Source organism: Natator depressus, chromosome 25, assembly GCF_965152275.1.
Source record: "Natator depressus isolate rNatDep1 chromosome 25, rNatDep2.hap1, whole genome shotgun sequence".
In the NCBI taxonomy this organism is placed as follows: domain Eukaryota; kingdom Metazoa; phylum Chordata; order Testudines; family Cheloniidae; genus Natator; species Natator depressus.
Window position 1 is genome coordinate 13,831,308 of NC_134258.1, and position 27,073 is coordinate 13,858,380.

General features: G+C 40.6%; 1 protein-coding gene across 13 annotated transcripts in view; it reads right to left on the minus strand.

Annotated features, from left to right (window-relative positions):
• The window catches only part of GATAD2A (GATA zinc finger domain containing 2A), a 112,477-nt gene that overhangs the window by 6,277 nt on the left and 79,127 nt on the right, over positions 1 to 27,073 (minus strand). For 10 of the 13 annotated variants that reach the window (XM_074939244.1, XM_074939241.1, XM_074939242.1 and 7 more), the window contains 7 exons: positions 13,075 to 13,205; positions 12,388 to 12,527; positions 10,700 to 10,789; positions 9,108 to 9,239; positions 7,706 to 7,894; positions 6,313 to 6,592; positions 1,702 to 1,991 (listed from right to left, as the gene is read on the minus strand). In XM_074939244.1, coding sequence (XP_074795345.1) covers positions 1,702 to 1,991; positions 6,313 to 6,592; positions 7,706 to 7,894; positions 9,108 to 9,239; positions 10,700 to 10,789; positions 12,388 to 12,527; positions 13,075 to 13,205 — 1,252 coding nt within the window. The remainder of the gene's footprint in view (positions 1 to 1,701; positions 1,992 to 6,312; positions 6,593 to 7,705; positions 7,895 to 9,107; positions 9,240 to 10,699; positions 10,790 to 12,387; positions 12,528 to 13,074; positions 13,206 to 27,073) is intronic. The other 3 variants (XM_074939237.1, XM_074939238.1, XM_074939236.1) reach the window with 3 other exon arrangements.

Sequence of the window (27,073 nt, forward strand, 5' to 3'; positions counted from 1 at the left end):
CTTGGCAGTGTTCCAATTCCATGGTGGTTTTGTGAGGTGTACAAGTGGGGACTGGGATTAGAAGACAACCAAGTGACTCAGTTTCATTTATGATCAGAGTTGCTATTTAAACCCAAGCCTCTGGCATGGACACGGGCTACACAATAACAGAGATCTTACATCTCACAGCATCAGGAGTTCCTTTCACACCTCTCGATACTACGTTTCTAAGTGTTTCCTATCAAATTTGTGATTATCTAAATTAGGGAAATTTTTACAAGTAACTACACTGATGTGCTTGCACTGAAGCAGAATTTCCTTGATCTAGACAAACCCAAAATTAAAGACGTTTTTATATGCTACAAACTGTACAAGAACACAAGAACGGCCATACTAGGTAAGGCCAATGGTCCATCTAGCTCAGCATCCTGTATTCCAACTGGTCAGTGCCAGATGCTTCAGTAGGAATGAACAGAACACGTCAATCATCAAGTGATCCATCCCATCATCCAGTCCCAGCTTCTGACACTCAGAAGCTTAGGGTCACCCAGAGCATGGGGTTGTGTCCCTGACCATCTTGGCTAATAGCCACTGATGGACCTATCCTCCATGAACTTATCCAATTCTTTTTTGGCTCTACAGTGTCACACAGAGCAGAGTTATTCTGCTCCTCTTGCCACCTTTCCTTCCAAAATAACACCCTGAGAACAACAAATGGACTCATTTTACCAGTGATATTGATTTTAAGTAGTAATTACATAATCAAGCCATAATTGAGCTAGTCAGTTTATTATTTTGTAAAAGTTTTTGCCTGTAATAGTTTTGCTGCTCTTTTATTCTTTCATTAATTGCTATTACAAATCTACACAGGGTCACTGGAATGTATCTGATCTGTACCAAGTTATAGGATGTCAGAGAGCTTGGTTGTGGTTTTAAAAGAATGCTGTCCCAAACGTGCTCCTTAGCGTGGGATTCTGGAGTTTATGTGGGAGTAGATCAGTTGAAACAAGGTGAGAAGAGCAGTCTTTGAAATTGAAATATTTTAACTAAAATTAGAATTTTTAAGTGTCCTGTTGATACCCAACCTCCTCCCTAAACAACCACGAGTTCTTTAACATTTCAGTCAATATCTAAAAATGGAGCTCTTCCAAGCAATGGCTCTATGACCTCTGTCACTGGGCCCTCCCACTGGTGTTACAGCCAAGGACACATGCTATTTGGTGGCTACTAGAAGGTGGCTTAACACACCAGTGTTGATAAAAACCTTCTCTCCTTCCCTGGAGTGCTGGGGGCACCCTTCCCCTTTGAATATGCAGGCTCATGCCCTTATTTCTTAACGAGAGCTGGATGTGACTCTTCAGATTCATCAGTGTTCCTCCTCAATCTGCCAGAGAAGGTTTTTGAAACAGTGCAAGTGTCTCCCCATGATGCCTCTGCAGAAGTGTTTGTTCTCTGCTACTTTAGGAGCAGAGCTCACATCTCAACCTTAGGATTCCCTTACCATAGTACACTGGATTAACAGGACAGCCAAAAACTTAATTCAAAATACACTTCAGAGGTTATACAACAAGCTCTTCTTGTATCAACTTTCACACCTGTGTGTGGTGCAAAACAAGTGCATGGTCTTTTAAAATGTATAGCAGGAGCACAATGGGCATGTACAGCAGAGGAAGCCTTGCTTGATTATCTGCAATGGCTAATTTAGTATTGAAGGATTCCTACCTGCTTGAGTGAGTGGTGCTGGACTACAGGTTCTGACTTGGTCTGTACTGGAGAAGCAGTCTGTTGCAGTATCCGCTGCTCAATCTCCTGCTCTTGCTGCAATGCTTTCACAAAGGCAGCCTTCAGTCGATTAGTGTGCTCAGCCTTGAGGGCCTTTTTCTGATTTGATGTCATACAGGTTTCACACATAATGGTTCCATTCTTCTCTTCCCTCCAGCGGCAAGTGAAGTCAGTCTTACATTGAGCACACATATAGGGCTCCTGAGATGAGGCTGTGACTGAAACTTTACCTGTGGAATGCAACCAGGTTAGCTCACCACTGCAGGTTCTAAAGAGTCTATGCTTTTGTTCACAAGCTCCCATCACTCCAAGTGGGTGTCCGTTTATGTTCCTATTTTATCCCTTTTATCCTAACACACAGTTTCATTTACTACTCTTAGTAACAATTTTAACCAATTTTTATCTGTGCATCAAGCAAGTCTGAATCTTGGCAACAAGGAGTTACTTACCAAAGCAGACTACCTAAAGAATACACAGTGGAGCCACACACCATCCCAGAGCCATGGGAGTTAAATAAAGCCCGCTCCTCACAAAAACTAGATCAGAGAATTTTGCAAGAAAATACTGGCGTGTAATTCTTCCCTTACCCTTGTATTCAGACTTCTAAAAGTATCATTACTAGCCAGCAACTACTATGGCTTTATGCTTCTGGTTTCTAAATCCTTATCTGTGAAGTAAATTTTCCTCACTTTGCGCCCTCCCATCCTTCCTACTGCTCAAATGAAAGCCAAAAATTACTATTTTAAACTGCCCCAAAGTATACTAGACACTTGAAAGGCAATATAGTCCTTGTGGCAAGGAAACGAACGTCTAATTTTTTGACATGACAAAATAAGTATGATCATTAAAAAATAAAGATGAGAGAAAGGGTTAAGGAAGGATAAGAGCTACATTTATAAAGTCACATGGCTATTTTGCACATCTGGACTGTTTTGTTCGGTTGGCAATACATCTTTCATCTCTTTTTTAAACTGAGGGACACTCCAGTCTTCATTCCAGACCCTGTCCACCAATATTAGTATAAAATTTATTTTTTTTAAAATAGTCTAATTACCAAAATGCGTATATAAATCATGATCTTGGTCCTACCCTCCCCATTACTGTCATCCTTTGTTGCAATAGGTCTAACCTATTCTAGACAGGGACCTGTCAAGTCTCTGGCATGAAAACCATCTATTTAAAGGTTATTTACAATTTTTCTCAATATCCAAACAACTGACTAAACCACATATACAACATTTGACAATAACCTCACAGGAGCATCATGAAAGATTATGCATGGGTTAAAAATGGTCATTCCCCCCCAAGAAACAAACCAACAGGTACTACACACATGGATTCTTGAAGCCCATATAGTACAACCTCAATTTTCTGAAGGGTTTCAGACATCTGAAGTCTTCATAAAAAAACCCAGGGTTTAGATGGGAAGCATTGCTGTCAAATGGACATGACCAATATTTAGTTAACCTGAAGTTAACTAAATGGGGTTATATTGTATGCAGAAGTTAGCGATGATGACCTGTATAAAGTCTCATAATACAAAGTAAATGCCTTTTAAAAAGTATTCTCCTTTCCTCTTTCTTTAAAAACACTTGTATAAGCAAAACCTCTTTAAACATTTGTTTTCTGCATGTCTTTTCCCATCTCTCTTGGTTACCAATGTGTGTCTACATAAGACCTTCCTAATGTCTCATCACCCTGTCTTATGAAAGGAGACTCAAGGAGCTTCGCTTGTTTAGCCTAAGCAAAAGAAGGCTGGGGGGAGATATGATTGCTCTCTATAAATATACCAGAGGGATAAATACCAGGGAGGGAGAGGAATTATTTAAGCTCAGTACCAATGTGGACACAAGAACAAACGGATATAAACTGGCCATCAGGAAGTTTAGACTTTAAATTAGACGAAGGTTTCTAACCATCAGAGGAGTAAAGTTCTAGAACAGCCTTCCAAGGGAAGCAGTGGAGGCAAAAGACTTATCTGGCTTCAAGATTAAGCTCAATAAGTTTATGGAGGAGATGGTATGATAGGATAACATGATTTTGGCAATTAACTGATCTTTGACGATTAGTGGTACATAGGCCCAATGGCCTGTGATGGGATGTTAGATGGGGTGGGATCTGAGTTACTACAGAGAATTCTTTCCTGGGTATCTGGTTGGTAAGTCTTGCCCACATGCTCAGGGTTTAGCTGATTGCCATATTTGGGGTCGGGAAGTAATTTTCCTCCAGGGCAGATTGGCAGAGGCCCTGGGGGTTTTTCGCCTTCCCCTGCAGCATGGGGCATGGGTCACTTCCTGGACGATTCTCTGCACCTTGAAGTCTTTCAACTATGATTTGAGGACTTCAATAGCTCAGACATAGGAGAGAGGTTTATTGCAGGAGTGGGTGGGTGAGATTCTGTGGCCCGTGTTGTGCAGGAGGTCAGACTAGATGATCATAATGGTCCCTTCTGACCTTAATATCTATGAGTCTATCCTGCCCAAGTCCCCACAAGCTAGGATTAACAGCAAAAGAATGGTTTCCAGGAGGAAGATGGATTGTGACATCAGTGAATGGATCAGGTAAGAGACACAAGATTATTAGTAAGGGTGAAAGCTATTCATACCTAAATATTGATTTAAAAAAGTATATTTTTAAACTTTACTGAAGTGTGGCAATGGATCTTTAGGGAAAAGAACCTTACAGAAGCTGAACCCACCTAGCCACATACTAATAACCCACTTGTGACTAGCATGACTAACCTGCTAGGAGGAGAGAATAGTAAGAGGGTCACAATTCCCAAGGAAAGCCAGCTGTATTTTGGGGGTGGATTTGATGGCTCTGGATTAGACACAAAGCAGCCAATTGAAATCAGATCAATGTGAAGGGAGTCACTTTTAAGCACAGTTCTAGTAGTCACAAGTATTCAAGTCACCTCTCTGCCCCCACATGAAATCAATCATCATAAACTGCAGTCTTATTGGCAGACTCCGAGGCCAAAGACTGAACAGCCAATAGAAAGTGAACCACTTTCTTATTGTGTTTTAAGAGATGGTTGCCTCCAGGTCAAATTTATAACAAACTAGTGAGGCAGCATGGTGTGTGGTGTCCACTCTACCACCGACTGGAACAGCGAGTTTGTTCTTGGGGTGGTTTTTACTTTACTATGCAAGCACTGCCTAAAAGTCTCAGAGTCAATGACCCAATGTGAAATGGAACAGGTGGTTGAATAAAAAAACCTTCCAAAGGAACAGGAGGCAGATCTATGGGTCTTCAAGGTTATAACTTCAGAGGTTACCTGTGTAGAAATCTTTGTTGTCTAGCCAAGTCTTAACTACAGTCCTCATACTTAAAGCTCCATTGCAAAACAAAATGATCAGATCTAGGTCACGTTGAACGTGGAGGTCAACTTCCTTCATCTCCAGCAAGCAAATTAAAGCTTTTTCAATTACACAAATTCGGTTAATTTGGAAATGCAAATACTCTTTGCTTTTAGGAATGAGTTGGGATAGAAACCCACTGAGATTTCCAGGTAATGTCCACACCAGAATATTATTCTGAAACTCATCCTCTGCCCAATAAGATTCTCTGAGGAGGGCCAAAGAGAATTGAAGATAAGGGTAAGGAAGCTTTCTAGAGCAGGGGTTCTCAAACTTCATTGTACCACGACCCCCTTCTGACAACAAAAATTACTATACGACCCCAGGAGGGGCTGCGGGGAGAGAACTAAAGCCTGAGCCCACCCAAGCCACATCGCTGCCTAAGGGCTTCAGCCCCAGGCAAGAAGCTTGTAACCTGAGCCCCAGTGTCCAGGGCTGAACCGCTTGGGCTTCGGCTTCCACCCCAGGCCCCAGCAAATCTAAGCCAGCCCTGGTGACCCCATTAAAATGTTGTCGCGACCCACTTTGGGGTCCCGATCCACAGTTTGAGAACTGCTGTTCTAGAGAAAAAAAGTTCTTACAATCAGTATCCAGCACTCAAGAATCCAGGATGGTAGTGGGCTTCTAGAAAGCCCAGAATTAGAGAACACAAATTTGAAAGCCACAGAGATTACTGAAACCAATATTACATTTTTGTTCGCAGTTTACCTAGCTACTGTGGGAGAACCCAAAATATTTCTTCTGAGACAGCCATGATTAAAAGGCATTGCTACTCAAACTCTTCTTAGGAGATAAGGAAGGGCCAGCACCTTCTCTTTTCCCTGAGGCTAAGGAGGCATCCTCCACCACATAAACCAAAAATATTAAAGAAATAAATTGAGTACTTCTGCTGCACTTTGCATTTAAAACTGCTGTGCAAAACCACCACCTCTTTGAGGAAGGTATGTATTATTTCCATTTTTAAGATGAAGAAATTAAGGAAGAGATTGAGCAATTTGGAGAAATCCACATGGTATCAGTGACCGAACTAAGACTAAGTTGCATGCTCTCAACACTAACTCAGGCTGCTTCTAAAACAGGCGAGGGTGGTGAGAGAAGTCACAGCACTTGAAATCAATGCATTTGTATTAGTGAGTCTAGCATATTTTAAAGCCCTCAATAAGCAAGCCTAAATTATCTGGTACTATCTTACCTTGAGTTTCCAGCAAGTTCTGCACTACTTCCTCCAAACCAACTAGGTAAATGAATTCGTTGTTGGCTGCACTTGGCAGGAAATTCATCTCTGGTGCAGGTGGTTTAGGAGGTGGGATCTCCAGTAGCGTCTTCTCCAGCTGCTTGCGCAGTGCAAGTTTGGCAGCAGCTTGCCGGCTGGCTGGGGACTCATTGGAGTTCACTATAGAAGCAACACTGGTAGTCGTAGCATTAGCCTGAGCTGATGTCACTGTTGTACCTTTTACTGAAGTAGGTGAGGCCTTAAAGAAAATACAAACATGGTTATTGATCAGAATACAACTGCCTTGATACTTTAATCCCTATAGCCCATTCTAATCTTGTCCTCTCTGAGATAACCAACAAAGAGCCAACTAGTATCAATTGTGATAGTAGACCAGCGTCCACATCACAAAAACTATTTGGAACTGGACTAAGCCACCTCTCACCAAAAAACTAATTTCACATACCCTGATGTCTATTCTGTGGGCTATGACTTGTGCCCTTGATATAAATGGATCACCTAGAAGTGCAATACTAGGCATTCTATTACCAGGCATCTAGTCCTAGCAAATATTTTTCCAGAGTTCTTAACTTTTGCTCATTGACCATTTTTTGCAGTGTATTCTTAGAAGCTTGAAAAGGCCATTTACAGTACTTCCCCTTAATATTTTGTCCTTTTTGATATGACAAATGCTGACTTTTGCCTACATAGATTATGAATCATAAGCCACTAGTTTGCTTTTGTGTCCTTCACTGGTTCATTAACAGAAATGCACTGCGCATTTTGGGTTCTGCTTAAATAGTGGTTATTTTATTTATGTGAGAAAATGCTTCCTTAGACGAGAGAAGGGGGTAGAAGGAAGGAGAGAAGAGAAACTAAAACTGATTCCGGGGAACATTTCCAACTAAACATGCCCAGTATAGTAGCTGAGGCCCAAAAGTTGTCCACAACATTTATGTTCCTTCCAAGTCTTATTGTGTCATACCCCAGGACGTTACATATTTCCTCTGTCTTCTCAGAGACAATACAAAAAAGTCAATTAAAATTTACAGTGTCAAAAGTTAAATGCATTTTAAATTAACTAACTTAAAATGAATAGATTTTTTTTGGGAATGAACAAATTCATATGGACTGTTCTTTTCCCTCGTATGTGCATATATTATCTAGAGCTTTTGCAAACTTTGAATAAAGATAAAAACTGCCTGCAAGCAAAGAACAAAGAGCGGAGTACTAACAATAATAACCACTTACATCAGTTAGGAGAGAAGACTGCAAACAGGAGTAATGAGATGTAGCAACTGGACAAATCAGTAATTGTATTTAGTCTCAAAAGAACAGAAGTGAATAGTGTTCTGTATCTTTTGGATCTCACCTGTGGTATATTGACAAGCAGGCTGGTATTGGGAACATTGGCAATGCGGATTAAACCCTGTTGTATAATTCTCTGTCCCTGAATCTGTACACTGGGGACGGATGCCCGTGGTGCCAGAAGCAGTGGAGGTGGCCCCGTGCTGGAGTGCTGTCGGATGTTGTGGATTTGCTGGGGAGAAACAGAGATGGGCTGATGCAATGGTTCCATGAAGGATGGGATGGAGAGTGTTAGAGAAAGTGGAAAACAGTGCGTGGGAGGTGAGGTAGGATGAAATGATGTGATGGAAATGATGCAAGTCAGGGAACAAAAAAACAAAAACACAACACAACAACATTAACATCATTGTCAAAATCCGCAGCTTCATTTTGACTGTAAATGCATTCCCAGAGAAGCAACATAGAATGCAACATTAGAAAAGATGCTTAGCTTCAGACCATTGTGTTTATCAAGGCCAAAATGGTTAGATTTTTGGCTTAAGTTTTGAAGTCAACGGTTCTTTTCAAAAATGTATAGCTCCTAATAGTCTGTTTAAATTTTAAGATTATTAGTGCAGCTATTCTACTTTAGAGTGAACAAGTTTTTTGCATATTAATCAGGACTGAAAGGAAACTAAATCCCAGGTGCCATACCTTCTTTCTTAACATTAGCCACCCAGCAGGCACAGATGGTTTATTTAAAAAAAAAAAAAAAAAAAAAAAAGTAGCCCCATGACTGCAAAATAAATCTCCACTGAGCGAGATAAAAATTTCCCTGGATCACACAGTGATCACAGTAAATTCAATAAGATCCACTGGAGGTAACTCTCTCCCCTCCCCACCTTGCTCCTTTGGTGCAACCACTACTTTCCCCTCATAGAAGACAAAAGGGCTTAAGAACAAGACACCCTCACAGCATTTTCAGTTCTCCAGTTTGCTACCTCATTCTAGCAGCCCGTCACTCAATTTGACAATGAAGGCATTGAGAGAGATTAAAACATACATCAGAGGTGAAATTGATAAGACAGGAAAAGTAAGTAGAAAAATGTTTAAGAACCAAAAACACAGTAGGATTAAGTCTTCTACATTGATCTGCTGGGTAAAGCTTGCCGAATAGTAGTACTCTGCATCACCATATGAGACCTGGATTAGTCCTCAGCATAAGTCTCTTAGGAGTGACAGTGCATTTAGTCAGCACAGATTGGAACACTCAACAGTAATGCATCCAGTCTATTAAGGAGAGGGTCTTACAAGAACCTTATCCCACCCTCTTGGGTAAGGAGAATGGTGATCATGACTCAGAGCCTTGAAGTTGGAATGTAAAAGTGGAGAGAATTCATGAGACAATCCCCTAAACCCTGAGGGGAATGGAAAGAAAGAACATACCTGATGCGGTGAGGGAGACCTTCCACCACACCAATTCTTACCTGTGCTCCTCTGACAAGAGGTGGCATTACTATCTGTGTATTCTGCTGAGATCCCAGTTTTGAAGATGCTTGTTGCCCTCCACGGACCAATGGAGGGGGAATAACAGTGCCCGGTATACGTGAAGAAGAGGTCTACAAAACAGAGGAGCATTTACTTTTAAATTTTTAGAAAACAGAACATGCTTATCTATATAGATGTTTATTTAGTTTCTCACAGTGGTATTTGACTGTATGCCTACGTCATTTGCAAACACTGCACTGCCATGCCTTCCTTGTGAATACCCAAAGAGATTTTTCTTTTCTTTCTACTTCCTCTCTCTCCTCTTTACTTGCCTTAATTTGTCTATCTGCTGAGCTGTTCTTGGTATTGAGGGAATGCTATAGGTGAGTCTCAGACCTTACACTGAACATAAAGGCACAGAGGTTCATTATTCAAAACTGCTTCAGTGAGAAAAAACAAAGATTTCAATTATAATAAGGTATCCATTCTAGGGTGGATAACTTTTTACTACATGAAATACAGCTTTATACATCTGGGTATCTGTTCACTTAGAGAAGCCAAAAATTGGCCACTGTTCATGAGTTAAGGTTCTCACAAATGCACTGGAGCTTCCCCTTTCACTATTTATAGTAAGTAATAAAACTTCATACTTTGAAGGGCATGGGGAAGCTAATGTTCACTTATATTGTACTTTTCATTCAAGAATTTAAGAAAATGCTTTACAAACATTAAATAAACTTTGCAAAATTCAGGAATTATTGCAATTTTACAGTTAAACAGATAGAGAGAGGTAAAGTAACTTGCCCCAAATTTGTACAGCAAGTAAGAGACAGAACAGCAACAGAACCCAGGAGTCCTGACTCTAACCACTAGACTATGTGCCTTCCATGACTGAAAAAATTTCCACTGTCTTTGTTACTTGAAAATTTCATTTGTGGTGCAAGTTCCTCCTAAAATGCTGTCTTTAGTGAGGGCAGCTGTCTCTCTGTGCAATAGAAATAAAGAATCTGTCAACCTTTGAGTTGATCATTTTATTCTAGTGCCCTGAAACTTGCTTATGATGGTAGGACAGTTTCACAGCAAAATTAAGCAGCGTGCTCTTTGGCCAAAGGCTCTTTCAGTACCTCTTATCTTATCAGGCACTAAATCAGTCAGGAAAGTGTATTTGGAATTTGACTAAAAATCAGCCACTGGAAGATATTATTATAGGGGTTTTCTCCCCCACTCCCAGTCTTAAAAGCTTATTGTAACTGGATTCATGGGGTTAGCACTGGTTTAATCAATAAAAAGAATGCCACTTGGAACCAAACTCTTTTTGTGACAACTAACCAGACTCTAGACATCCAGTCCTGTGAAATAAAACTTGCAGGATGCTTTTTGTGTTCATTACCTGCTACTGTACAACTTTGCTGGAATGTTTATTGAGATTAGAAGTAGGAGAGATGTCATCAACATATTATGATGTCTCCACCCAGCAATATATGGAGCAACTCTGCTGGATCTATATTGAAAATTATCCCTCCTGTTACTATGCACCTTCATTTCCACTGCGTGCCCCAAACCTGGCAACATCTGAGGCCCCCATGCTAACCTGAAGGGATGGTTTGCCAGAAGGAACATTCTGTGTTCCCCGCACCAATGGGGGAGGGGTGGCCACAGCACTCCCAGAGGAACCAGGAGGCTGCAAGAGAAAAAAAACCAGAAAGACAGACCCGTGAGAGGGTATGAGCAGAACTGGAGCAATGAAGGAAAATAAAAATATTTGCTTCCTTATAACTCAATGATATCTCTCTCTTTCTCACACACTCACAGTCTAACTGGCATGTTTAAATCCCTAAATTAGCGTTCAAGTATAGATAAGGGATTCATTCATTCTTACTCATGTATATACACCCCCCCCCTTTGTAACGGCTTTAAAAGTAATTATATAAAAAAACAAACAGTTTAGTAATTTACAATACATTTTAAAATGAGCTATTTAAAAATTAAATAGGTCTCAATATACAACCTAATTCAGTCCCCAATGCATGGGCAAACTTCATTAATTGTTAAGGACTGTTACCCAAAAACTAATCGGGATATTAAGAAAGCATTCTAAAAATGCGTTGTTCCATTCTACTTAGTCAATTCAATAGCCAAAGTTCACTTCATGAGTGTTCAGCAGCAGATTATGTAATGCATGTACCCAACACATCTAAACTGGTTTCAGTGAACAAAAATGTGAGTTTAAAAACAAAGGACTCCAAAAGAAAAATATCACAAAAAAGTCAGGGAAATAAAACAGTTCTCCTTTCCCACCTCCAATGTGAACTGAAATGCATTTAAATATGTACAAAAACTGTTAAGATCCATAAAGTCACACACATTTTAAAGTAAAGTTAAACAGGAAATGATTTTCAACTATTCATCTGCCAAGACTAGAATTCAGAATTTTGAGTTTCCCTTGCATGGGTTTATCAGTAACATCTAAAGCAGAGTAAGGGATACAGCACTTTGCTACTGGTTCTGTGTGTTTGTGACTCTTAGATGTTAATACCTTTCAAAAGTATTTTGGTGATATTAATGCGGGAAAATATTCTATTAAGGATTTGGATTATTTGTTTAAGGATTTTAAGTGCACAATATTCACACATATGCTTAAACTGCCAACATGTCTTCAAATTAAAAAGCATAAAACTAATCAATGGACAGTTTTACAGTGTTTTATCAGGAAAACTAAAAACAGCGAAAACATGAAGACTAAGAGGACATGATGCACTAGGGAAGAGCCATATATTCAACAGCAAAGTTCTGGTAAACTATTGTATATAATTTTAAGAAGGGATATATTGCAAAGCTCTTACACTACAAATGCATATTCAAAGTCAGTGGAAAGGGTACCACACCTTTGAAAAGGTTAATTTAAATAAGTATTCTGAATACAAAGATTCCAAAAGATAACTTCTGTATTTAAAATGGGGAATACCACTGGAACTAGAATGAACTTTTAAAGTGCACTCTCTGTATATACTACCCATTTTGTAGAGAGGAAGAATAGATTTTAAAAGGCCTTTACTTTTACTGTTGTTGGACTGCCAGACTGGATTGTTTTGAGAAACAAGAAAATTCACTTAATGTTTGGAGAAAATAGCTTTTTCTGTTAAAGAGATATTCTGAAGTTTTACAGTACAATTCGATTTGAGAGTTATACAGGGTACCACAAATTATGGCATCAACCATGCTGGCAGTGTTTAGAAACCAAAAACACAAGTTGTTAAAAATCTGTGGGGAAATCAATACCTTCTGAGTAGTGGTCTCTTTCTGTATTTGACTCTGCCGCAGCTTTTTCAATAAAACAAGTTTTGCTTCTTCTAACCGTAACTCTTCTTTTAGCTGTTTAATCATTCTCTCACGCTCCTCTGGGCTGCTCTTCTGTAAGGCCAGTTAAGATATTTGGGGGTGGGGTAGAAAGGAAAAAAGATGATAAAGTACAAGTAACAACAACCTACAGCAGAATAACTCAATGGGACTAACAGCATTCACCTGGAATCTGTGGACATAAAAACTAAGTGCTGAGAAAGAGCTCAAAGCAAAAGCAGGCTTTAAAATTCATCCTTTACTAAACTCGGAAAATTAACAACTCATTTTGCTTTAAACAAAAAGTTTCTACTTCTGAAGAGGGAATACTGTGCTATTTTAAAATACTGAATGGGTGGCTAACAAGTTTCCATATATTTCTCTGAAAAAGTATGGGGCCAGGGGAGGAGAGGATGTAAGGAGTAGAAACCCAAACGGACAGACTGACTTCAGTCCTTAATACAGCCTCAAGCCCCAAGAGCTCAAACTGCATGAAGCTGTATATGAAAAAGGTGAAAACATCTGCTGAATCTTACATCCTGTAGTCCCAACTGCAACTCAGAATAATTAGTGCCTGTTTCAATATTTCTAAGTAACATAGCCTCTAGTGTATCAAAAAATGTGGACTCACCATGAGTGCCTCTGTGTTGGTCTCTCTTAATGCTATTTTTGTTAAACCATTCATTCTAGGGCTCGAAGGTTCATTGTCTGATAACACTATAATATCAGGTGAGGGGACTCTCTTTTCTCTCTTTAGATCACTGTAAATCAAAAGAAAGCAAGGCCATTTAACTTTTCCCCATAGCAAAGAACGTTACTTTTTTTAAGCTGTTACTGACAGATTAATCCTGAATGCCTCAAGTGTGAAAAAAGTGTTAAGTATCCAATGCAAGACCAGAGTTCACCCTCCGATTCCAATTTCCATCCGTAAGCATAAGACGACAATCATGATTACTCAATAAATAGCCATAATGAGAGTAGGAACAGGCCTTAATTCAGTGGTTATCAAATTGGGTCACGACCACAAATGTGGATCGCACCACCAGCAGCAGATGGGGTCACAGTGATCCCTAGCGTGTAGCATATGCCATTTTGCTTTGCATGGCATGACATGACCTTGCATGCACCATATGTAAGAGGTGACAATGTGTAGAGGACGCCCATTTTGTAGAGTTAATTGGTATCTTTCATGCAGCACAACCTCACACGTATGCTGGGCAGAGGATGCTATTTTGTTCTTCAAAAAAACTGTATCCTCAATGCAGTCTGGAGTCCCAGCAGGAAATACTTCATTAAAATGGAGTTGTACCAGCAAAAAGTTTGGGAATCCCCTGCCTTAAATCCTTGGTGCCTCCATTGAGACTGCCAAAAGAGGTGCCAAACATGGTGGTAGTGTGTACAATGGGGATACCCTACCATTAGGAACTGTGCGGAGTCAGCAAATTCATTCACAAGGCAGATGGCAATGACTGTCAGTCACTGGTGACCAACACTGCAACCAAACCAATGACCTAGAGGTGAAAGGGCCTATATCCCAGGACTAATCCAAAACCATCTCATTTGCTCACTGCACTTTTGAATGCTAAAAGGCCGAAAAACTCTTCAGCCTGCATGAGTATTCAATGACCAACATTTCATCAGGTTGCTTTCCTTATCCCTCCCCTACAACAAGTGTTTCTAGGTTATTATCCCCCACCCAAATGACAAATTTTATTTACCAGAGTCCTACTGAAGCAGGAATAAAGGTGCACTACACATACAATTCACTGCAACACAGCATGTACAAGAAAAGCATTTGCATTTAAAGATTTTACAGCACAATATTCTATTAACACCACAAGTAGGTGCCCTATTACTTAGCAAGTTAAATGTCACAGCAGCCTAAATGCCCATAAGCATGCCCAATTTATATCCAAATCTATGGAAACTTTTTCCAGGTGTAGATACGATGTTATACTTCATTTCATTTCACCTTCGAGACAATGTCTGGAATTTTAAGTGACAGAAGAGTCATTAGTTGTTTTGATGTGCTATATTTTAGCATTTGCTGGATTCAGAGACCTGAACTACCTTTTAACTAACAGTCATACAAGAACATTGTTACTTAAATCACACCAGCCAAAAAGGACCGAGACAGATTACCATGCAGCATAATGTAACAGCAGACTACAGTACCATTCTTTCCACTGCACCGCACAGCTTTCTGATTGGACAAACACTAACAGCCTATAAAACCTTCCTGGCTTGGGATGTCCAGCAGAGGCCATTTGCCAAGTGAATTAAGAACTTGATCCGAAATGAGTCTTTAGTAAAATATAGCTGATCAGCTATATTAATCCACTGGTGCTAGGATTAGGGATTTCAGATACCAAGTGTACAGTATTTCACAGCAAGGGTGGCAGCAGATTTAATAGATCATCTTTTACTGAAACACAATAGCATAGCCTCCACCCCTGCTGCCAAAAAAGAGTTACCTTTCTGTAACTGGTGTTCTTGGAGATGCGTTGCTCATGTCCATTCCACATGAGATGTGCGCGCTTGCCACATGTGCCAGTTGCGGTTTTTCCCTCAGCAATATCCGTAGGGGAGCGGCTCTGGTGCCCACATAGCGCGGTATAAGGGGCGCTGCTGGCTCCCCCGACCCTCAGTTCCTTCTTGCCGGAAACTCCGACAGCGGGGAAAGAGGGCGGGTTGTGGAATGGACATGAGCAACACATCTCAAGGAACACCAGTTACGGAAAGATAACTGTCCTTTGAGTGCTTGCTCATGTCCATTCCACATTAGGTGACTCCCAGCAGTTCCCGTGGAGGCGGGTAGGAGTTTGCGGCTTTGCAGATTGTAATACAGCTCTGCCAAACCCATCGTCGTCTCTGGCCTGCTGAGTGATGGCATAATGAGACGTGAATGTGTGGACCGAGGACCACACTGCGGCTCTACAGATGTCCTGGATCGGGATGTGCGCCTGAAAGGCTACCGAAGACACCTGTGCTCTAGTCAAATGGGCCCTGGCGATCGACGGCAGCGGCACATTTGCTAGCTTGTAACAGGTCTTCATGCAAGAGGTGATCCGGTTGGAAAAACCTCGGTGAAGAAACCGGAAGGCCCTTCATCCTATCCGCTGTAGCAATGAAGAGCTGGGTCGATGTACGGAAAGGCTTGGTACACTCCAAGTAAAAAAGCCAAGACCCTCTGGTTGTCCAGCACGTGCAGACGCCTCTCCTCAGCAGTCTTGTGCAGCTTGGGACAGAACACAGGCAGGAACACATCCTGGCTCATGTGGAAGGAAGATACCACCTTCAGCAGGAAGGTTGGGTGGGCTGTAGCTGGACCGTGTCCTTATAAAACATTCTCTAAGGCAGTTCCGAGGTCAAGGCCTTAATCTCAGACTACTCTCGCCGACATCACCACCACCAGGAAAGCGACGTTCCAGGACAAGTAGGAAAGGGAGCAGCAGCCCAGTGACTTGAAAGGCGGGCAAGTGAGCCTGGAGAGGACCAGCTTAAGGTAAAGCCTCTCGAGGCCCCTCAGGAACCTGACAGTCATGTCGTGAGAAAAGACCATCTGACCTTGGATCAGCTGAACGGTGGCGGGATGTCCCCTGCGATGGGGAGCGGTACTGTTGAGACAAGGGTGGACAGAAAGGTCCCAAGGTGGGCTTACCCCAAGATCTGGGCACCGCTGGGGCCAGCATGGGCAGCACCGGGAGCGTCAGGATCTCCTGCGCAGCCTGGAGCGCTTCAGGCGTCGACGGCACCTGAAACTGATGAAGGCCCACCTCCGTGTCTGGGCTTCCAGGCAAGGAACGGGGTGGGCTTTGTCACTCGACATGAGCTTAGGCCCGACTTCCTGACAGGGCAGATGAGCCTCCCGGCGCGGATCTTAGCTTGCCCCTAGCCCTGTCCTTCCCCTTGCGGGGAGTAGGAGACCATCCCCTACTGGCCTTCGACTTCTTGGCCGGGGCCGTGGATTGGTGCCGGCTCATCAACGGCGCTGGCGGGGCACTACACACTGATGCCGCAGTGCTCGGTGCAGAGTTGGACCTTTGCCTCGGGACTGGAGCGAGCCAGACTCCATCAGGAGTGCTTTGAGTCTGATCTCATGCTCTTTCTTGGTCCTAGGTTTAAAGGACTTGCAGGTTCAACACTTATCACTTATGTGCCCTTCACCGAGGTACCCGAGACAGCTACTATGTGGATTGCTCATGGGCATAGGCTGTTTGCAGCGATCGCAGGGCTTAAAGCCTGGGGACTGGGGCATGCCCCCTCCCCCGGCTAAGTCCCCGACGGGACTAACAAAACTAACTACTGCTAAGGGCTAACTCTCAAAAAGAAAAGGAGGACTTGTGGCACCTTAGAGACTAACAAATTTATTTGAGCATAAGCTTTCGTGAGCTACAGCTCACTTCGTACGAACTAGAATTCTTGTAAAATTTAGTGAACAGAGTGAGTATTAGGTTTCAGAGTAGCAGCCATGTTAGTCTGTATTCGCGAAAAGAAAAGGAGTACTTGTGGCACCTTAGAGACTAACCAATTTATTTGAGCATAAGCTTTTGTGAGCTACAGCTCACTTCGTACGAACTAGAATTCTTGTAAAATTTAGTGAACAGAGTGAGTATTAGGTTTCAGAGTAGCAGCCATGTTAGTCTGTATTCGCGAAAAGAAAAGGAGTACTTGTGGCACCTTAGAGACTAACCAATTTATTTGAGCATAAGCTTTTGTGAGCTACAGCTCACTTTGTCAGATGCATTCAGTGCATCGGATGCATTTTTTTTCCACTGAATGCATCTGACGAAGTGAGCTGTAGCTCACGAAAGCTTATGCTCAAATAAATTGGTTAGTCTCTAAGGTGCCACAAGTACTCCTTTTCTTTTCGCGAATACAGACTAACATGGCTGCTACTCTGAAACCTAATACTCACTCTGTTCACTAAATTTTACAAGAATTCTAGTTCGTACGAACGAAGCCTAAGCAACACTAGTAAGAGCGGCGAACATTCTGTGCACAGTCATAGGCGGCAAGAAGGAACTGAGGGTGGGAGGAACCGGCGGCATCCCTTATACTGTGTCCTGCGGGCGCCACCCCAGAGAGCACCAAAGCCACTCCCCTACGGATACTGCTGAGGGAAAAACTTCCGGCACCGGACGGTGCATGTGGAGAGCACAAACACCTAATGTGGAATGGACATGAGCAAGCACTTGAAGAAGAACTTACATTGTTTATGGGATAAGTATAATCACTTTAGAAGAGTACATCTTAAGAAATTGCGTTGCAAATCCAAACAAAAACTACAAGAATACAGTGAAAGCCTTTTCAATAAGTATCCTGTAAATGAAATAGCTTTTCAATGCATTATTGCTGACCAGATAATTTGGCAGGTTTAAATTTGAGAGACACAAACCAAAACAGTTTTTAAAACAGTGAAGCCAAAGGAAGCAAATATACAGGCAGCCATTAAAAAAAAAAAGCAAGCCTCTTGTGCAGCAAGGTTATGCACTTAACTACCTTTAATCTGTACTTTAGGGGGAAAACTCCCTTAATTCGCAACCTGGAAACATGGCAAATTAGCCCCCCGTTCTCCTAAAATGAGGCAGTTTCTCCCCACCTTAAATTACAGCTTCGGGAGTTAACTGTAGTACCACCCTTTTTGACATACAGAAGTTACTTCAAGATTCTAGGTACTTAACAATAGAAACAAAAAAGAAACATTTTATTTAGTGATGTACCAGATGTAAGAGACACTAATACCCTCAAAACAGGGACAGATTAACCTCACAGTTGCAGAGTACTTTTACTGTAGCTATATTTCTGTACCACTATTGATAAGCTATGTACTAATGTAAACTACACACCCTCAGTAAAGCCAGGCCAGTTCAAACAGTGTTCTGAAAACTAAAAGCTGGTTGCTACAAAAACACAGCCTTTGGTATCTCAGCTACAGCCCTATATTCAATGCTGCATTTAATGCAGTTGTCCACCTTGGTAGAAAAGGAGCAGAAAATGAATTTCAGTTTCCTCTAGGGGGCACAGTGAGCCAGTGAACCAATCTTTCAACTCTGAAGGGGTTTAAAAATAACCATCAGGGGCACAGGTGAAAGTTTTAAAGCCTGAGCTTTTCTCTGCTTAAGGTAGACTAAATTGGTTGCCTTGACTAAAACAAGATAGGGAGAGAAAAATTAAGAGTGCTTGCCATCAAGAGACTCAAGTTAAAAAGGTCTCAGTATAGACAAAGTCTACCAAGTACATCATCTCAAGTAACACCATTTGACTTTTTTTACCCATCCAGCTAAGAAGTGTGAAGAAAAAAAAAAAAGTCACCTGAAAATGATTTTTAAAGAATACTTAACTAAGACAATAATCTCATTACTTAGGTAATGTAACCCTTGTATTGATCTGGAAGAGTTGTAGAGTTTTTCATGTAGCTAAACCTAACCCAACATTTTTAAAAGACACAATAAATCTTCTCATAAACTCTATCCCCCTTATTATTTTATAGATTATGCTTCTGCAGGGGGTAAAGCTATAAAAAGGTTCTTGCATAAGTACCTTATGTATAACTGGCTTTTACAAGTATACTGCCACAAGGGACCATGCAGACTGTAGTTATTATGGCTGTGAACATAGTGTTGCAGAACTGAAGTTCTCTATCGCCCACCAGAAAAGCCATAAACTATTTGAAGTAATACAACCTTGAAAATTAAACACAATTTTGTAAAATGAAAGTAAATCAGACTACTGACTATCAGTTTCTGTAGCTGTGAAAGAAACAACTTAGGTAAACTTCCGAGTAGCAAGCTGGGCCACTGAAAGTTTACTGTGATTGACACTATCAGTTTTTGAAAAATCTCCACGTGAGGATCAATAGGTGCGATTTAGGAAAACTGAACCCATTTGAACTGAGTTCAGACTTCTACAACACCCAACTCCGATATGAAAGTTATCTTTTTATCCTCTTGGAGAAGGTCGTCTTATCCCCACTAATGCCCTCCACAAGCAGACAAAATATGGCACAAATTTGGGTTTGAAACAATTGTTGTTCGGAAAAATTTTATTGGCAGGCTTAAGTCTGCTGAATCTCTCAGAGGCGATTAGCTACATTTAAAACAGAAGATACTTGAACTTCATTTGTCAAAAAGGAAGTTGAATTCAAGACAACATTGCTAATCAGAGAATAGTGCATTGACAGAAAGCTCATAAAGGTCCTGTTTTAATTGTTCAATTCTCAAAGCGACCAGGTACAAGAATAATCAATACGTATGTGTAGCAAGCGTGATGTCACCCCATCAATTATCACAGCATCATAACAACTAGCAGGGAGCTAACTTCCTGTATTCTAATCAGGCCACCAAAGAGTCATGTGAGAAAGGCATTTCCCTCACTGGACATGTGACCCTTTAACTGTTCCTTCCACCGTGAAAACCATAGCAACAGCCAGTTCTAACCGGCTTGTGACACATAGCCTTCATTTTACGAAGTGAGGTAGGGTTCAGGTGCTGTAAGAAAATGGAGCAGACTTTAAGCTTAAGGGGCTGCCCTTGCACTATAGAAACTTCCTGGATCAGTTGCCCACTTGAGACTATTAATAAAAAGCACCATGTATTGCACAATAGAAAAACATTCACCCAACTGTACAGGAATGAGTTATGCTCAACTACTCTACTACTTTTTAAAGTTTAAGAACTTTTATAGTTGATTTGCTGGTTTGCTTCAAAACTCTGAAAGTACACACCATTAGTCCATTAGACTTTTAAAAAGCATTATCTATTTAGTCATGGAAGCAAGTTTCAAGTAGTCAAATGAAAAAACCCCAAAAGGTGGCTTTTTTTTTTTGGACACAAAAGTTCTTTTCTACTTTTTAGGCCAGGTGAGAATGAGAAAGTGAAGTAGAAATTGAGAGACCATGAGTAACACAGAATTATTATAGTAGAACAGTTCTTTAATCAGACCCGCTAATACCACATTCTGTTTAGAAAAGGATGAAATTTCTACAGACTACATTTTGCTCTAGAAGTGTGTTCATCATGGTTTTTTGGATATCAAAATATCTTTGAAAAATTAAGTGATTTGTTGACAAGATTAAGACAGTAAGATAAGCAAGCATTACAGGTTCCAAGCTGAGAGAAGATACTTTAAAGTTCATAGTTAAGAACAGTTTTAACATGATCCATGCAAAAGAGGGCCCCATATTAAAACTAATCACGCGGATATCAAAGAAAAATAATCATTCACCATCTCCATCCCCTTCTACCTAACCAAGAAACAGGATTGGAAATCAGATTGCCTTGTTAACGTGAATAGCAGTTTTGGACATTGGAGGAGTGAAGTGTAATCAAAAACACTTTCCTTCTAGAGAGAATACCAACATGCACCTCCATTTAAGTCTTCTGGAGCGCTCATTACAAGCTACGTTTGTCAGGGGGATGTACATGTATTGTAACATTCACACCTTTGGTATAAACAATTGCTTGATAAAAATTCCATTGTTTTGGGTATTTTTTTGAATAATGGTTTAAAATAGATCATAGCCATATAAAACCCAAAGCATTAAAAATTAAGATTCCATATTGAGAGGTTTTTATTAAATACTCACTAAATAAAAGGTTGCAGGCATTTAATCTGTTTTGTGGGTTAGTAGCTCTAATTTTTGAATTGGGGCTTGGCGTGGGAAAAGGTAATTCACAACGTCTGGCTTTGTAATAAGGACCGTGCTCCTTTAGACAGACCATGAAGGCAGAGCAAGTGATTTTTTCTGTTTCGTTTTAAGTTGTATCAAGCCCCACTGGTTAACCATTACCTCCCTGCCCTTTAAAATGTTCGCATAGAATCTATGCAATTTCCTCACCACTAGCATAGGTCACGTTACAAAATGGCTGATATTTATACAAAAATGGCACGGTTGAGTCTCACCATACTACATAGTCCACTTCCTACTATTTGTTCAGCTATTACTGGCCTCAAAGTTTCCTTGTTTCTCCTACAAGAGCAAGAGAGCAGCTGACAAAGGATCATTTGCTTGTTAAATTGGTTTCTCCAAGTTTACACACTAGTACTAATTATTCTGTCAACTGACAGAAACAAAGTACAAGTAATGACAACCTACAGCAGAATAACCTGGTCATTCTTTTAATTTGAAGGGTTGAGGACATTAAAAAAAAGGGGGGCTTTTAAAAAAAAGATACCCCACTTCCCAAAAAACAAACAAAAAAACCCAAACCCAATCTGCACAGTAAATCTAATTGACTAGATACCTGCTTTCTCAAATTCTGCTCATCAAGTCCAACTTGTTTATTGTTCTACAGAAAGTTAAACACTTAGGAATCCTTCTATAGTACAAAAAGAAAACAAAAAAACATCTACAGTGTTTATTTATGGGTGAGCGATTTAATTCTGATGGTATGAGATCTTGCAGATCTGGTGGAATACCACTTTTCAGTAGTATTTTGCAATAAGTTTTGCTCACAGAGCTAAAATAAGCCAACCATGATATGAAAGAGAAGCTTATCTATTCAGACCTCAACAACGTGACCAATTACATTGTGGATCAAAGTCCAAAAGATTGTGAAACGTATGAATCCAAACTAGATCTTCACAGTATAGTCTTCCTCTTAAAAAAAGAGGCTTGCTATACTTTGTGTGTCTCACACACACACGTATCAACACTTTGCCAGTTACAACAGTGAACACAGAGACTGTGAATCTTTAGTCTCTGAGGTCAGACCCTTTAGCTGAAAGTGCCATAATGCTCCCAGGAGGTTTTATAAAGCCTCTTTAGACCAGCTTCTATGTTCCTATCCATTTTGGTCTCCATGTTAGAAGCCAGGCTCAGGAGGATGGATCTATTTTCATCTGCATAGAAATGAATGTACAGCTATCTAACGGGTTACAGCAACTAAAACATGCTCTTAGGCATAATTCAAAGAGTTTGTTAAGCCTTCTTTTTGAACCCCTTTGTTTTGTGTGGACCTCTCTACATCCAATTGCTTCCAAAATGCTTCTGGGAAAGATTTCCTGTACAATTTTTGAGCTGCTGAAACGAATGGAGCTTCCAGCTAAGATTTTAAAAAGCAATTTGGGTGTTTTAGACATGTAGCTTCCATTAATGGAAGATGCATCTAAATCATTTAGACTGCTTTGAAAATCTTATCCTCCATTTTTGTTCACTGATAGAAATGCCTATGACAGTACAGTCATCATAATACACAGTGCCTGTAAAATAAAATTATGATCAGAACACCCCTGTGAGGTAAGGAAGTATTATTTCTATTTTACAGATTGGTAAATCAGTGTGCTTCAATTTCCCTTAAGTTCATATAAAGTCTGTGCCAGAGCTGGAAAGAGAACACAGACCACACAAGTCACAGCTCAGTATCTAAGGCTGGAGGCCACCATCCTTCTAACTTACATCCATCCATCTGAACATTTTAACGTTAGACATATTTGTTTTACAAGAAGAAAGATCAATCCGAAGTATCCTAGAGACTCCTCGCTCCTCCAGCAGAATTTTGGTAGACAACTGCTCTTTAGACAAAAAGCATAACTCCCAACAGGACCAACCTACGTTTGTTGACTTCAGTAAAGAACAGAAGTTCATCCAATTCAACAGACTTCAGGTGGCAAAGTCTATTCTTGGAGGCTTTCTTCCATTTAGTTGGGACAGAAGCAGATTAATTATGCTTTTGTCTTGAAGAGGATACATCTAAGACCCGAAGTGCCTTGTGACAGACAACTGTTGTAATGGCTCCCTCTTTCCTCCTAAGAGGTCAAGAATAGACCCTTTTCAAATGTATGGCAGGGGTCGGGAAACACTGTCTATATAACATTAAGCAAATGGAACAAGTTGTGCTTGTGCCCATTAGTGTGTGTATATGAAACTTCATTAATGGTGATGCTCTTCTGAGATTTAGCTTTTTGGTCATGGTCCCCAATACAAGATTATATTAATCAGCTACATTTGTAAAGCATTAGATAACAGGCTAAACTGAGAAACATAAGGAAGCAGCAGGCTACAAGCTTATGCTGAGAGCTGGGATGGAGAAAAGAAAGAAGGACAACGTAGGAGCCATCGGGTCTGGTGGAGAATAAGTAAATTAAGTTTCATTCCGAAGGAGGGCTACTTCTGGAAAGGCTATGTAGAGAGTCAGAGGTAACTATATGTACCTAGTGGCACATTACTGGAAGAGATCCAAGACCTCTTAACAATTTAACAAGCAAGTCTGCTGTCTCCACAGACAAGTACAGAAGCATATTCCAAAATGGACTGTGCCAGGATGATCAAGATCCTAACAGTGCTACAAAATGCTATTTCAGTTACTCTTCCAACTAACATTCCTTCTCACTTTAAAACCTCCCCCTTATTTGTTTCTAAAATTACACTTAACTGTTGACCTGCAATGGAAGTAAAAGAAGGGGCCGGGAACATGAAAGTCACAAGTTGCAGCATGGGAGAGGTGAGCTCTGTAGCAAGGTCCAGGTCACAAGCAGTGACCCAAAATTCAGGAGTCCAAATGTCTTCCACCAGGTGGCCATATTACCTTCTTAAAAATTCTGATCTAAACCCCATCCTCCTGGCCCCCAAAAGAAACAACCAACAAACAAATGATGCCTTGTGGTACGTCACCTGGCATAAAGTTCCTTCAGTAAAACCCATACTATCAAAAAGAGGCACTTTTAACCTCAAAATGACTAGTTTTATAGGATGAGAAAAATAATGTTAGCAGTTTTAGTTTAAGTTAAAAAACCCAAACACATGGGAGAATCACTTCAGCTAGGAGGCTGTAAAAACAGTGATTCTGGATCCCTCTTCTCCATTCAGGAAGGCCTCAGTCACAACATCACCATTGCAATGCAAATAGTAATTTTTGTAGCACCCTGTGACATGAACCATGAAATGCCACTAAATACAGAAGTCATGATTTTTTTACTACTAGACATCTGAACATCTTCCTCGTAAAACAGATTGGCAGCTCTCTCTTTTCAGGTAATGCAAAGCTCTGCTTGAGATTGGGTGGTTTTGGGATTATTTTTGTTTTGTTATATTATAGTGGCAATAAAGTACCTTCTTTGAATGTCACTAGGTCAAATTCAGCCCTGTGTAAGTAGGCACAGCTCACTTAAGACAGGGGAATGGCGCTCATATAAGAGCTGAATTTAACTCTTTAAATTTTAAGCCTAGAAGAGGAGTTAAAGGGCCCAGTTCCGCATTGTCCATCTTGTGCAGGGCAATAATGAAATGGACACCAAGAGTGACAACCCAATTACAGTGGATTTAACAGAACAAATGCCAAAAGCATATCTTGTTTTTTCAATTCAGATCCCAGATTTTTAAATAGGAACTCAGTAGCAATCCAGAATTAACTGATAACTTATCCAGATTGAGCTTTATGTTACGTTATTAACTGGTTCATATAACTCATGCCACAATGGCATGAAACAAAAAGGAGAGTTGAAAAAACTCCAACTGTAAGCATAAAAAATTTGTGGAATGTCTAATTTTTTTTCACCCTATAATCTACAATTCCATGACATCTGAGCAATACATCTCATTTACTTTCTAGTAGAAGATTCATAGATATTAAGGTCAGAAGGGACCATTATGATCATCTAGTCTGACCTCCTGCACAACGCAGGCCACAGAATCTCACCCACCCACTCCTGTGATAAACTTCTCACCTATGTCTGAGCTATTGAAGTCCTCAAACCATGGTTTAAAGACTTCAAGGAGCAGAGAATCCTCCAGCAAGTGACCCGTGCCCCATGCTACAGAGGAAGGTGAAAAACCTCCAGGGCCTCTTCCAATCTGCCCTGGAGGAAAATTCCTTCCCGACCCCAAATATGGCGATCAGCTGAACCCTGAGTATATGGGCAAGATTCACCAGCCACATACCCAGGAAAGAATTCTCTGTAGTAACTCAGATCCCACCCCATCTAACATCCCATCACAGGCCATTGGGCCTATTTACCACTAATAGTCAAAGATCAATTAATTGCCAAAATCATGTTATCCCATCATACCATCTCCTCCATAAACTTATCGAGTTTAATCTTCAAGCCAGATAGGTCTTTTGCCCCCACTGCTTCCCTTGGAAGGCTATTCCAAAAATATCAGAGTAACTGTCACTCAGGACTAATGCCTAACCCACAGCATTATTATATATTGACGTATGGAACAGGTTTCCCCCCCCCCCATCCCTTATTCCACCCAACAACCTCTGCTACCTCCAATGTCTTTGGGGGGCAGGGGAGATGTAAGGAGGAAGGTGGCAGAAGATAACAAGGAACAACGTTAGAGAGAGTTTTTGGAGATGTAATGTCTAAAAATGAATCCAAAATGTCAATGCAAGTCTCTGGATGTAGTGGTACAATACTGAAACAATACTCCTTTCCCATCCCTACACTCCAAAAAAAAAAAAAAAAAAAAAGAAAAGATTTATTGGAGCTGGCCTTGCATTTTAAAATAAGGCAGACAAGTTCACAAAAGCAAGAAACCTGTAAATCAGGTTTTCCACAGCATCCTTTAACTCAGCTGTTTTGTACCTAAACCTCAGAACACACAATGTATTAGTGAGCCCTGGTAGAGAAACAGACCATGTTGTAGAGGAGGTAAACTGGAACTATGAAGGTACAATTTATACTGTGCCAGCAGCCATATATTAAAAGCTTCAATTATACACAGTTCCAGCTAAACCCCTTACAAACGTGGTTTGGCTAGTCAAAGTGCACGGTGTTAAAAATGCGCTTAAGAACACATTCTAGAGACATTGTTCTAGCACAGTCTGACCGCATGCACAAATGGCTGACCAGAGTTGGAAGCCAGTTTAACAAGTAGTGTTTCTTAATATTGTATTAAGCCTGAAATAGCCTAATTGGAGTGGTTTTTTGTTCAATAGGGTAAAGCACCATCACTAGACTTGCCCCATTTTAAATGTTTCTTTTTTGAAACAAAACAATTGAAGTATCCTATTTCAAAAAGTACAGCATGTACGCAGTATGCCAGCGTGGCCCAACAGGCAGCCTTGGGCAAAAGTGCAGCATGCTTAAGACAAAAACAAATATATTTTTTTATATACATATATATACACACACACACACACACACACACCCACACCCCCCACCCCTAAGGGCCATATTATTTTTATATCTATCTATCTCCCTTAGATGGTTCTTCAAAAGTTTTTATATATAGTTTTGTATCCTCTTCTCTCTCCTTCTTTACTACCGTTCCTCCTCTTCCTACTCTCACTCTGGGGTCTTCACTTCCCACATAACTATACTGATATTGCTCTCCCCCATGCTCTGCTATTAGCTGCGTCACTAGGGAAGCAGAGAGTTGTACTAAAATCCTGTTCTTTGGAAGTGCTGTGTGCAGACACTTCAAGGATCACAATTTTTGTACATTTAATTTTGTTCCCAGTCTGCTGTACATAATGAAGCAGAACACTATAATACAGCATGTTCAAGACCATACCCTGTCAGATAAAAATCAAGACAACTCCCAGGGAAACAAACTCCAGGTTTTTCTGTATTCTGAACTACTTACATACAAAAAGGTGTTGGGTTAAGCACACAGCCTTCACTCAGAATTTCATACATTTGTGGGTTTGACTTTATCTTAATTTGATTATCTCCTCCTTCT